Below are 14334 nucleotides of genomic sequence, written 5' to 3' on the forward strand. Positions count from 1 at the left end.
TGGACACCTAGGGATACTTTCTCGATATATGCATACCCCTTCCCAGTTTATTTATTTGTTTTTTTACATTTAAACCTCAAAATCAGGTGATGTTGACTGTCCATTCCACGCAGTTTGGAACATCTATCACCCTTCATTAATGGGTTTCGTCAGCGCTCCATCAGGCATCCGACATAGACACCTCTCTCCCTCTAGGGGTCCTTTGCGGTCTCACCACGGTGACCCGGCCGCTTCTAACTTCCGGTTCCGGGTCCCGTGTAGCAGCGCCTGCGGGTTTCCACTTACTTTGTGAGCAGGTTGCCTTCTATTGGTCTGTCAAACGGGGCGGAGTGGCACTTATTCCCTGATTGGTGGGGGTATTTAAACTACAATATCTCCAGTCTAAATTTATCGACGGAGCCGACCGGGGTGGTTATTTGAGCGGGACACTGATCCTAGGAGGCGTAAGTACGGCATAGCCGGCAGGTGGAAGATTTACCTTCAAAAAAATGACGATTGGATTACAGTCTCCTCTCTCCCGCTATTTAGGTAGCCTATTTGGCACTCCAACCACTCGGTAAATGAGCTCATGAGGAAATTGTTCTCTTTGCAGCAAGTATGTTTTTCTCTTTGCTTTGTTGGGCATGCAAACAACCACAATGACATTTTCGCCCTACAGGAACCTCGTTTCCTTTCTAAGTAGAGTGTGTGTTTTCTGTTGTTTTGTTATTGTATGTTTTTAATGTAGTATGTCACACCATATTTTTATCACAGATCACGTGATAGCGTTAGAAGACGATCATCGCTCACTTCCTTTTCAGATCACTGTTTTAAACACGACGGAATGAACGTCTATCCTTATAACAATAATGTCTTGTGTATCTCTCATTTCATACCATTCTCTCCATTTAGGTTACAAGGAGTATGTAAGACCCATTGGGGCGTTACCAACTCTTGGAGGCTATTTACCTCCTATTTGATTTTTTCACCCACTATTTTTCACCACATCACAGTGCGTCGTTGGAAGGGATCTTCTTAGGTCCTGACGAAGAAGCTTGGGGAAGCTTCGAAACATGTCGACACCAGGAGGTCAAGCTCATTGAGGCATACACCCTCCACCCCCACCTTTTTACTAATACCAGCTTAGATGGCAGAATAAAAAAATTTTTCCTAGTCCAGTGAGCCAGGTATTTTTTTAAAATCACTCTCCACTCACTCCTGACCCTTCCTTGCACACCCTTGCACTACACATAGTAGTCTCACCAAGAACAGTGCTCCCACGTATACGTTGGTCGTAGCACGCCCCGTCCCGTAGAGGGGCGGGAAGACCCCTATGATGAAGCATGACACCAAGGGCCCTTTTGGTGTGTGAGGGGTATTTTAACAACTGATGTGTATTCTCCACGACCGTGGGACACACATGGTATGAACGGGAGTCAATGTGTTTAGACTGTAGTTCACTGGGATCCTGCTAACCAGGACACCAGTGGCAGTGCTTTCTCCTCTAAATTAATGGTAAAGTACTTTGTACATCCCACAATTGGCATACTGGGGTGCCATTGTAAGTCCCTAGTATATGATACTTAGGTGCCCAGGGCACTGGAACACCAGGGGTCTCCCATGGGCTGCAGTGTGTATTATGACATTCAATGTGTGGATATGCATGAAGCTAAAACCTGAATCAATAGCTCTCTGTACTGGTAAAGATGAGACAAATAAATCTGAAAGGTAATTTATTACAACTGTTGCTAACACCCATTTTATCATCAACCAGTTGTATAGTTAGGGGTACAAATCCGCACACTAAAGGCTCCAACTCTGCTGTCTGGATTACTATGGTGAATACATGAGTGATATTGGTTAGACCAAAACGTTAAACTTCTGTTTGATAGTGCCATTTGCACTATGCCCACAAAATGCCCATGTGCTGTCAAAACTGGATTATGAAACTAGGCACATTGCAAGTCAATAAAAAACATTCACTTTCTCTCCTACAATGCAGTCAAAGTTTGTGTGACAGAACCCATTTAACTTTTATTTAGGTACTTATGCAGTCCTTGAAGATCTTGCAGTCTCATATTTCCATTTTCTTTTTTCAGAATTAGAAACATTATGTAAAACATTATATACCGTTCCTTTAATAGAAAATCTAAGATATGTTGTTGTAACTCTTGCTGCAGCGTCATTACTTTTTCCAGAAAGTTATCTATATCTGGGTTTTGTTGCAAGGAAGGTGAGATTTAGGTGAAACCTTTAGAAGACTGTATGCTCTCCCTATTAATTGTGAAACCTCCTCGTCCAATGTCAAGCTCTTCAACTACAAGAAAAAACAATATGTTTTCCCCTTCACCGAGGTGTTTTCTCAGGCAGTTTAGCTCTTTAACTACTGCAGGATGAGCAGTAGTTTTGATTGCTTTCGAAAGTACTTGTTCCTCTCACATATTTTTGTACTGTAATTATCTATGAAAGGGTAGGACGCATACACATCTCTATTGTTGATGTGGGTTGGGAGGCATTTCTCTACAATGCTACACAATGAAAATGTTTTTGGAGTAGCAAAAGCACCTAAGGAATGGGCAGAATTTGTTCATTCCTTTAATCCCTCAAAACGTGCTCCAAAATCTTTACCATCTACAGGCATATGAAGAAGTTCACGATGCACATCATTATAAGCACGTGAAAGCTTCTGCCAAGAATGTGCCACACGTTTGAAAGTAACCAGATTCTCCATTAACAGCTCTACTGCTATGCCCATTAGTTTTCAGAAGGATTAGTGTTGGGATGGAAGTGTCATCTTACAGATTGCACCCCTTCCCTGAGTGATCTCAGCAGAAGGTCATACGGCATTCGGATATTGTTATTGCCCCTACACACAACACTTTGGGGTATACGCTAAGACCTATGCGCTTCCTCATGGCTTTGAGACCCAAAGCATAGCTCTGCAGAGTGGAGAGGGGGGAAAAAAGGATGTAGACTTGTTGACATAAGAAAACTGTCCATATCCTGGGTAATATACATTAAGTGGTGATGGCAGCATACCATTTTTCTGATTGATAGTACTCTCCAGACCTTTTTTCTATTCAGGGATAAGTGCAATGTTTTCAAGCACCACACATGTCAAGTTGTGCTTGAATGTAATGCCCAGTCACTGCACCAAAATCTCTTTGTGCACGCTGTGTGCTTAGGACTAGTAGCAGGTTGGGACATTGTTTGTCATTGTGTGCCTGCAGAGGCTAGTAGAATGAATTTAGGATACTGCTGCTAAAAAAAGAGTGCAATATGGATGTTGAGTTACAGTCTCACCAGACAGTTAAAGTGTACTGCTTGCATTCCTAAGATAGTGGAGTTGCCTTCGAGGATGCAGTGTGAGATTAAGTGTGGGATGATGAAGACAGGGCTTCCTTTTGTATTCAACTGTGAGCAGTTAGCAAGTGTTAGATGATTATCTCTTCCTGAGCACCAGCATTTTGGGTTGATAGTAAGGGGCAGTGGAGCAGCAGATTCTTTAAGGAGATGGAACCTTCCACATTTGACTATCTAATGATTGCTACCCCAAAAGCCTGCTGATAGCCAGGTGCAGAGACTTCACACTTCCCTGTGTTATGTTTGGGTACTTCAGTTGCAGCCAGACTCGTCACTACCTGGTGTGAGCGCCATCAGATGGTTCAATGAATATGGTTGCTCTGCAGATGAAGAAATTAACTCTAAAAGGGAACTGCCAGAATATGTGAATAAAAGTGGAACTCAAACTATGCCACAAGTTCAAAGTTCTGCACAGACAAAAGGAGTGAGTGCTCTGCAGAGTACCTGAAGGACTGCTGAGATCCAGGGATGCTATCTTTGACAGCAAATCTCCCAGAGGTGATGGGACATGACCTGACTTCTGCATATCTTGGAGAACTGTGGGGCTACCTGGAGCAGTTAACCTGACCTTCCCTGGGTGTGGAAGCCCATACCTTGTGTAAGGCAGATCAGAAGAAGCAGATTGATCTGGAGGAGTGTAACCAGTGCCCTACAGAGTCTAGAGAAGGTAATCAAGTTTCCCTATGAGTTTCCATAACAAGTCAAGTGAGCTGAATTATCCTACAAGCCCAGTATGCTTGATCCAGTGCAATTGTGACATGCCTGCAATATGCCAGAAGCCAGAGAACTTGGGATGCCGCTGGCTTACATTACTCTTGCTTGAGCCACCATTCTCAAGCACAAATGCAGAGAATCGATCGGAGCAATCCGAGCAGGCCTGCTCATCGATACACTAGTTACTGACTGCTGCATGATTGTGCATTCTAATTCCTGATCCAAAGGGTAATTTGAGCCACGTAAATATGAACACTGGCTGTGTACCCCTCTGCCAAAACTCCAGTGGGTTATTTAACTGATTAGAACTCAATCACCCTAATTACCCTTAGTGATGAGACATATATGGACTGGTCGATGGATCACAGAACCAGATAAGATACTTAAACCATATTACAATGATCTTGCACTTGTGCCCGATTTATGACTGAACATTTCTCTGTTTTAAGAAGCCCAAAGCAACTCCCTTAAAACTGTGTACCTAAGTAAGATTTTCTATATAGTATTATGCCTTGGTGTGATTAAAGTATTTCTTTTTTCACAAGAAAAGCACTGGGCAGGGCAGTACTTATTGTGTCTGTTGTTTGACTGAGTTCTGAATCTTTATCGACACATTACTTTTCCTGAGATGTATTGAACTGCTTATCCTCCCTCCCCTAAGTCAAGTGCGGAAAGAACGTATTCGGTACCTAGTTTGCAGTGGCATGATAGGTCCTGGCCCAGAACATCACTGACAAAACCCCAGGGTTGAGGCCCAGTAACCCATTTGCCCTATGGCCCCCAAAAGGGTTATGGCAAATACTGTTACATCACATGATTACTATTGGCATAAGTGGACAGCAAGATAAAAAATAAAGAAAGCCAACACTTTCTCTGAATTGCGTCAGGTGAAACTAGGAATATTAGTCCTCTCTCTGATATCTGCCACACAGAACACCTACAAATCTGTTACAGGTTGGTCTAACAATGGTAATGGCCTCTACCTTCAGAAGACTGATCAGAAGATTGCAGGCACAGAAGCCACTATCTTTGAAATGTCTACTAGATTCATGAATGCATCAGTGAAGTGTGACAAGGGACATGCAGAACTTCGGTAACCTTACCCAACATGTCAACGGCTTCATTAAATATTGACTTTAATCCTAAATTAGTGGATGCCCTCTGCAACAAATGTTATTTATGAAAAATAATCATCTATAGTCCAATAAGTACCAGCTTATTAAGGTTAGTCTTTGAGTGGGAGAGAGCAGAGAATAAACCAATTGGTTATGCATGAATAGGTTTTGCAGCAATGCTTTAATCCACATCCTACATGAACGTCCCTCTTATATCACTATAGAATATACTCCCATCACCAATACCAAGTTCCATATGAAGCCTATCTGATATATTTTGGTTTGCTGAATGACTCAGTCACTGCCCTTTTTAGAAAGCGTTTCTTCCTTAAATAAAGCAATGCCTTAACATTACTTTGTCAGGTCCTAGAGAAAATGTAAAGAGAAAGAATAATATCTACAAGAGGGCATGTCTGAAGTTACCCAACTATCCAATACCAACAGCACTACAGCTGTTGATGCAAAGAGTGTAATAGTAGGCACAGTGGGAGTGGAAAATCATAAATGTTGCATCATTTGCATTTTAAGGCTCTGTATTTCAACTTTAAAGATATCAAAGTAAGCAGATGAGTCACTCCAACAAAGTCAGAAATGTAACATGTTACATCAGTTCTCTCCGTACTTTACCAACTCTAAAAGAGACTTCAAGCATTGACCCCAACTCCACTGCTGCAGCTAGGTCTGAAGGAGGAGTCTGTTTCTTCTTTTTCTTTTCACTAGTGTCTAGGCATGGAGACTTTACAATCATTTGGATCTCAAGCAATTCTCATCTATTTCTCCCTAAGCAAAAGAAACTCCTCAGCTTATTGGCTGCTTGCTTTTTTTTATTGTGCATCTTCAAGGGTGAACTAAGAGCTATTATATGGGATATCAACTCCTTTCTTTCCTTGGACAGCCTAACCTTTACAGTCATGCTCAGGGAGGTACTGCATTTCTGGCTTGAGTGCATCACATGCAGCTGCTTTAAAAGTCATTTTGACATGACTCCTGTGCACCCTCCAAGGTATTGGAAGAATAAAGCCTTCTAGGCCACCTCCAGAGAGAAAAGAAAAGATAATTAAGAAAATAGACGGGAGCCACTGAAACTGCTGGCTGGGCTATGCTGAACACTAAGAATAGGAAAACTGGTATAGTAAGCAGTAGATGAAAGTAAATTCTTATTATTGTTATTATAGTCCAAAGCTCTGACACCTTTAACGTGAACAAAGGTGTAATTTAATGAGCCACTTGTTAGGATGTATTCTGATGTACAGTGACATCCTGGGAAGTACTGTGAAAGAATGAAAAGGGTTTCTTTGTTCACAGGCCGGTAGCTGAGCTTTTTTCCAAAGATTCAGTAATGGGAATGGTATCAATTAAAAGTATCCAAACTAACGATTTAAAAACATTATCCACAACATCTCATTCTTAAGTCATGCCCCATTTGCTTTTGTCTCTTGCCACTTCATAACCTATCATATTTGTGCTTAACTCTTGAACAACCAGTCCTCCAGCCTAAACCTCTCCAACCTATGCACTAGATTATGCCCTCCAATTAACTGTAGTGTGCGGTGTCTGCCATGCAAAAATCAACTTGGAATGCAGCAACAAATTTCACATTAGCTACTTAATTTACATTTTGGACACACACAGGCATTCGTGCAAAGAAAAGGAGGCTTATACTAACCGGTCCAGGCTTGTTAGGGGCTCAGATTCAGAACTTTTGGGGAGCAAAGAAAAAGGAGAAAAACATGTGAAGCCGACAGAAAACCACTTGAAACACAATCTAAGCAAAATGAGAGTGAAATTGAAAGCCATGTAGCACTTTATGGGCACATATTCAAAGTAGGGCCAAATATGCAAGCATGAGCAAAATCAGAGTTAAACTTAATACAATACCAACACTTCTGTACAACCCTAAGGAAATATGATAACCCATGACTTACACCCTACAATCTACGTTTATTACCAGACAGCCCGCCCTACAAAGAGATGGCTAAATAGGTGCATAGTCTGACAGGTATTATGTTATAAGTTTTGTAAAGCGCACAGCTGCCCCAGCTAAGGGGCGTCCCAGCACTGGCAACTGCAGCTGTTGAAAGAGGCGACTGAGAAAAAGAACATCGGGCCTATAAATGTCAGAAAGAGATGAGTTTTAATGGCTTTACTAAATGCATTGTGATTGATACTAATACAGACCGGAAGAGAGTTCCAAACTTTTGCAGCGAGGACACGAATAGAGCACCCTCCTGCTCGCACTTTCCTCACCCGCGAGACAACAACAAGATACTGGCCCATGGATCGTAATTGGTGGGTGGGCATGTAGAGTGAGAGGAGATTCACCAAAATATACGGGGAGTGGAGATTCAGGATTCTGTGAGCGATGCAGAGAGATTAAAACTCAATGCGTTTCGCCACCAGCAGCCAATGAAGTCTGCGGATGGCGTTAGTTGTGGGACAGGCTCTCGGTAGGCCAAGTAATGTCCTGGCAGCCGCATTTTGTGCCCTTTGCAAGCGGAGGATCTCAGCTTTATTTGCCCCTAGATAAAGTAAACTGGCTTAGACCGGCCTTGATAGAATGGTGTCCTGGATGATGACTTGTCGGACTGTGGGGTCAAAGAAACCCAACAGTGTTTTGAGCCCACGCAGGAGTCCGAAACAGGTCCCAGCTACCATTTTAGTTTGGACCTGAAAGTTCAGGGCACAGTCAACCTATACAACAAAGTTTTTGACCGCCTGATTAGGGGCGGAAGAACAGCCCAGAGTCGAAGGCCACCAGCTCTCGCTCCACAGCTCAGTGTCCCTCCCCACTAGCAAGATCTTAGGTTTGCTCGCATTTAACCGGAGCCAGTTGGCAGTCATCCAATCTGCTATGGCTGTTAGATCGCTCCTGAACTTAAGCGTGTCCTGCGCAGAGTCATCAGAAAGTGCCACCAGTAGCTGGGTACCGTCAGCATAAGATACCACATTTAGTACTCTACTCCTGGCTACTGCTGCTAATGGTTGAACGTATAGGTTGAATAGAGTTGGGATCAGAGCTGAGCCCTGTGGAACCCCTTGTTCGATGGCGTATGCCCGGGAGCTGAAAGGAGGGGCCGACTCTTGAAAGGTTCTCTCAGATAAAATAAAGAGGCAAACCAGCCTAAGGCCGTGCCCTGAATACCAGCCTCCTCTAGACGCTACAACAGAATCTGGTGGGATACAGTATCGAAAGCAGCGCTCAGATTCAATAATATCAGCGCGGACGTTTGCCCGGCATCTAATGTATCCCTCAGAGTTTCGGTTACAGCTAGGAGGGCAGTCTCCGTGCTATGACCAGGGTGAAAACCATTCTGAGAAGGGTCAAGCAGATTGTTATTTTCTATGAATCTTGTAAGAATGGAATTGATATAGGCCTCGGCGATCTTGAATACCCACAGCAGGAGAGAGATAGGGCGAAAATTCCCAGGTTTGGATGCATCCAATGTAGGTTTCTTTAAGGGAACCACCATGGCCCGTTTCCAGGCCTTGGGGACTACCACCGTAGACAGGGACATCTTGATCAGCTTAAAGAAAGGCGAGAGGAGCAGAGGCAATGATTTAAGGAATGTCTCTGGTTTGAGAGGGTCTGCAGGAGAGCCTGATTTAACTTTCTTGCAGATCGTGTGCATCTCCTCTTGAGAGGTCGGTGGAAAGACAGAATGTGGGGTAGCATGAGGCGTATGTGCAGGGCCTGTTCTGATCACAGTGTGGGAGAAGGTCAGGTAGATGTTCTCGAACTTCTTAGTGAAGAAGGCAGCAAGATCTTCACATTGCTGGTTGGAGGAGAGAGGGGGAGCTTTAAGTAGTCCTGCAGATTTAAGATCTTTCAGTATCGTGAATATGCATTTAGCAGGGTTACTGTTTCTGATCTTGTCAGCAAAGTAGGCCGCCCTTTCCTTCTGGATGGCCCTGTGGTAATTTTTGATGGCTTCCCGATAATGCCCCTTCAGAACTGGATCGTAGTCCTGTCTCCACACCCATTCAAACTTTTTGCAGGCTTTCCGAACCGTGGCCAGTTCACCAATATAAAGAGGGATTGGGGCACGCACTACCAATTGTTTCAAATTTGCGTGTTTGTAGCGTGCTGCTGGGGTTTTACTCTCTGAACACAGTGTGTCTTCAATGTCAGATGCTGTTGCGTCACCGGATATGGGGACGTCCCCCTGAGCACAGCTAAAAACCCACGAAGGGGTAATAGTTTGAACAAATATTATTAAAGATGAGAATCCCGAGTCTTTGGTGATATGAACAACTGTGTAGTTTATTAGTAGTGTTGATATTACATCTTCGTATCATGATTTTCCAAATGAGACTGTATGAACTCAATCAAAAGTTGTTAAAAATTCTTAAGTAATACCAATGCATTTTGATCTACATAGACCTTCATCAGGGGAAATGCTCTGTGAATAAATGAAGGAAATTGAGTGGTTTAGGGGAGGCAAAACACTGACCAAAAAACACAACAAGAATGTAACACCACTCCCGCCTCGCTTAATACTAGCTTTTGCTCGTAGTGCTGCTGTGAGGAGGCTGCCCCCCCCCCCCCCCCCCCATGGGAGAGCAAATTCCTGCCTATATGGTTTTCATGCCTGGTTTTAGTTTTGTTTTGCGTTTTTCGTTTTGTAAAATGTTAATTCAAGGCCTTTTTGTTGTATGGAGTCTTGTTGTGGGCAGATTAGCCGCCCTCTGTTCAGGTTGCTCATTTGCTTGCTGTATTGATTCTCCTTCTTGCACACTAGCGGCCGGCCTCGGAGGTTGTAGGCCCGTGACTGTACATAACTGCTGTGTCAAATAAAGGTTTTGGAAAAAAAAAGAAAAAAAAAAAAAAAAAAGAATGTAACAACAAGTGTTGTGAAGAAGAATGCGCTCAAATTGGTGGAAGAGTGAAGATGTCATGCAAGCCATGAAACCCACAGGACATAAGCTGATATCGAAAATACACCCGGTGGGTGAAACAACAATAAGAAACTCAAAGGTCGTGCTCGGAAAACGTGAGGATGACGTCCGGATAGAGGGACTGTGCCAAACAGTGAGAAAGCGGTGAGAAAACAAGTGTAAATGAAACTCGTCGTACTTAGAAGTATACCAAGGTAATCTTGAAGCAATTCATGTGACTGTCTCAAAGGACCAAGAACTATAGGACTGGTGAAAGCAAAGAGAAAAACGTGTGGTGTTTGCAACCGTGTGTTCAAAATAAGATTCCCCGTACCACAGAAGAGAGTGATCGAGAGTAACTGTCTCTAAGAACTTGAATGGTAAAATAAGTGAAAACAAGGGCAAGTGAATAGTACTCACGGCCAGAAAAGCCGAGTGAGTCTTCATTGTGAAAGCGGGTGTGTGATCAGGAAACAGACTTTCCATACCGTAAAAAGTGATTGCGAGTGAAAGAGGACTGTGCATGCTGAAAATAATGGCGCACCATCTTGCAAAAGGGAAGCTGCTATATTTGAGAGGCTCAGAATAACTGTTATGAGGTTAAAGAGGTAAACACGTCTCAATACGAATACAAAGCATCATAGATTAGAACGAAAGTAAAAGTGAGAAGAACTTGACAGGGAATCACAGGTGTGTAAGAGCGGAACCATGCTCAATGAGTGTCTCGGTGGTGGTGGAACTGAAAAAATGAAAAAAGCGAGGGCAGTAGAGTAGAGACCATGAATAAAGGCGACAGATGAAAAGTTCAAGGGAAAAGATTAACTGTGTCAAGAAGAAAAATGAATGTGTACAGATAAAAATCGGAGGGTAGAAGTAAACAAGATGAGAGTACCAATGTACGAGGTGAAAAAAATTATAGATGACATGAATTATGAGGAGGAGATGAAAATGAAACTCAAGTAGTGAACAAGGTGAAACGAATGACGATAGGCAAATAAATGTGAGAACAGGGTGAGAGTTAGAGTACCAAAGAAAAAGAGTACTAAGGAAATTCAGTGACGCGACTGCATCTGACATTAAAACTCTGTGTTCAGAAAGTGAAACCCCTGCAGCACGATACAAACACTCAAATTTGAAACAATTGGTAGTGCGTGCCCCATTCCCTCTTTGTTTCTACTTGTTCTGACTCTGGGACACGGCACACCTCACTACTACAATGGCGTACGAGGACATCACCAATTCGACTGATCTGAGAGCTGACACTTTTGCCTTTGCAGACGAAGACACAACAAAAATATACGCTCCGATTCGGGGAGAAACCATGCCATTATTAAATACCAAAACCAAAGAAAGCAACATTAAACAACTACTTTATCTCATGCAAAGAGAAGCCAACCAAAGATTGCACGCCAGCACCCTGATAAAATACCATAGAGCACAAAGAATCCAGGGTTACGGATACCATTAAAACCTCTCCTATGCAAAAACAGTTCCAAACTCATAGAAATTATCTAGAGTTCTTGAAGATCTCACCAAAGACATTTCATCAATTAAAACAGAGTTGACAAATACGATGACCTCTGAAGAACTATCGAAAACACTAGCAGACCTCAACAAACAACTTGAAAAATACACCCAGGAAACAATGGAGAGAAAGATACGCAAATACAAGCGTGACACCATTGATTATAAATTTGGGGAAATGTACTCTTGGGCGGAAATCTATGCGAAACGCAGACAAAACCGTCCTTACACTCAAAACACGAACACTGACACCACCTCTTCTGATAGCGACTCTCGATCTAGGTTACTTCCACGCACCACACGTCCACAAACCACCGTCTTTGCCAATCTTGACTAACAACAAACCTCAGGTGTCTCTTTTTTAGGAGTAGACACCGGAGACAAGGACCACCCTGGAGGAGCCAAAGAAAAAAAACAGAGTATACCGAATTGAAGAACATTCCATCAACCAGCAAGAGAACCAAGGGCAAGAGAACCTAGATCCAGACAACTTGGTCATCAGTATTTCTTCATATACTCTCACACCTATGGAGTCAAAAACCCTACAAAAAGGTACATCTTTTGTACTCACATGCCATACCAATGCACTAGAACTGGAGATCAGCTTGTTTAAACTCATGCGAAATGTACGCCTTAGAAATTTCTTTACAAACGTTGTCCAACCACAGGAAAGCAACAGTGAAGATATCTTGAAAGGACTAAAGCCAAGAAGCACCTTCATGGTCCCTGTGAGCCATAAAAGTTTTGATACTTTTGAAACTCTGGTCAAACACGAAATGTCATCTCTCAATTTCTGCAAAACATCTAAACACCGGAATTTATCAGTCAAAGAAAGGGATGCACTGAAAAAACTAGCCATGAACCCTAACATTGTGTGTCAGAACGCCGAGAAAGGGGGAACCCTTGTCATCATGGATGTCAGCTTTTACAGACAGCAAGTACACGACCAAGTCATGGATTCTGAGGCCTACACCAAGTTGGAGTACAATCCCACTGATCAATTCTTGAAAGACCTGATCATAATCAAACAAGCTTTGGATGATGGTGAGATTATCAAAAATGCCTATAGATATCTTATACAACCTCATCCAAGATCACCCGTGTTGTACATGTTACCCAAGGTACGTAAAGACCTACACCATCCACCCTTCAGACCAATAGTTTCCACCCGAGGGAGCATTCACGAACCCATTGGCAAATTTCTGGACAAATATTTACAACAGTTTGTTTTACAAATGAAAACTTACACCAGGGACACCACAGATTTTATTAGTAAAATCCAAGAAACGTCTTTCCAAGACGATGAAGTGTGGCTATGTACTGTAGAAGTCAAATCTTTTTGTACATCTATTTCTCATGACCTTGGCATCGCCGCCATTGAAAACGCTCTCATCCATTTCAGTCTAAATTCCGAAATGCAGCTTTTTCTAATGCAACTACTATACTTCACATTATATCACAGCTATTTCAAGTGGGAGGACCAGTGGTTTTTACAATTGACTGGCACTTCTATGGGCAACTGTGCCGCCCCATCGTATGCCAATCTGTTCATGCATATGTTCGAGGAAGAAAACATCTTAAGCACTCAAACTTGCAAAGACCACGCTTCCATCTTCTTGAGGTACATAGACGATATTTTCATTGTATGGAAAGGATCACAAACAGAATTGACCAGTGCCTTACACACACTTAACATCAATGAACGAATACAATTGACTTTCTAATTTCATCAAGATACCATAACTTTTCTTGACGTCCAAATCAGCCGGGTCTCCAACAGATTGGAAACCATATTGTTTCGGAAACCTACTGACAGGAACAATTTCTTACATTTCAACAGCTTCCATCAAACAGCCCTCAAAAATCATTTACCATTTTCTCAGTTACTACGAGTAAAACGCATTGTATCTCAACCAGATGTTTGTGCTTCACAAACTGAAGCCATGATGACAAGATTCGCACAACGAGGTTATCCATTGAAGATCTTGGAACAATCCAAAACCCACTGCATGTCTAAAAACCGGTCTGAACTTCTTATCACCACTCAAAAACCCGTCTAGAACAGCATGGTGGTGGTATCCAAATTCTCCACCATGAGCCTAAAATACAAGAGGATCATCTTGAAACATTGGCCTATTGTGGCTTTGGAACCTGACTTTAAGGGACTCTTTGCTGAGAAACCTATTTTTGTCTTCAATAGGGGCAAGAATATAAAAGACTTGTTGAACCCACTCTCTAACATGGGGGCCAGCAGATACAAAGGTACAATACCTTGCCACAATTGCAGTAATTGCAAGATCATCATAAAAGGACCATCGATCAACCACCGCATGAGGGGTACAAAAATCAATTTACTTGTCAATGCCACGTGTGACACCATGAACGTGATATACCTTTTGAAATGCCCCTGTGTTCTGGTCTATGTGGGCAAGACGGAGAGAAAAGTGAAAACCAGGATCCATGAACTTAAGAGTAACATTAGAACTCACAATGCCAAATCCATAGTGGCAGTCCACTTCACTGAACATAATGTATCACAATTGAAGTAGTTTTTGGTACTGGAAACCATACAGAGGAGAGAAGGCAGAGAAAACAACTATCTTCTTCAACGAGAAAACCACTGGATTAAACATTTGAACTGCTTGAAACCCCTCGGCCCAAATGACCGTAGGGAATTTTTATGTTAACTGTAACCTTTTTTTCTTGATACTCTTTTTCCTTGGTACTCTCTCACCCTGTTCACATATTTATTTGCCTATCGTCA

The 14334-nt window shown here is 42.5% G+C and overlaps 1 protein-coding gene across 14 annotated transcripts in view; it reads right to left on the bottom strand.

Moving 5' to 3' along the window:
* Positions 1 to 14334, bottom strand: part of UBR4 (ubiquitin protein ligase E3 component n-recognin 4) — a 1980383-nt gene that overhangs the window by 786065 nt on the left and 1179984 nt on the right. For 11 of the 14 annotated variants that reach the window (XM_085609053.1, XM_085609051.1, XM_085609050.1 and 8 more), the window contains exon 50: positions 6838 to 6870. The exons of the other annotated variants lie outside the window; for them this stretch is intronic. In XM_085609053.1, the coding sequence (XP_085465179.1) occupies positions 6838 to 6870 (33 nt within the window). The remainder of the gene's footprint in view (positions 1 to 6837; positions 6871 to 14334) is intronic. 14 annotated transcript variants of the gene reach the window in all.

Source organism: Triturus cristatus, chromosome 1_2 (assembly GCF_964204655.1).
Source record: "Triturus cristatus chromosome 1_2, aTriCri1.1, whole genome shotgun sequence".
In the NCBI taxonomy this organism is placed as follows: Eukaryota; Metazoa; Chordata; class Amphibia; order Caudata; family Salamandridae; genus Triturus; species Triturus cristatus.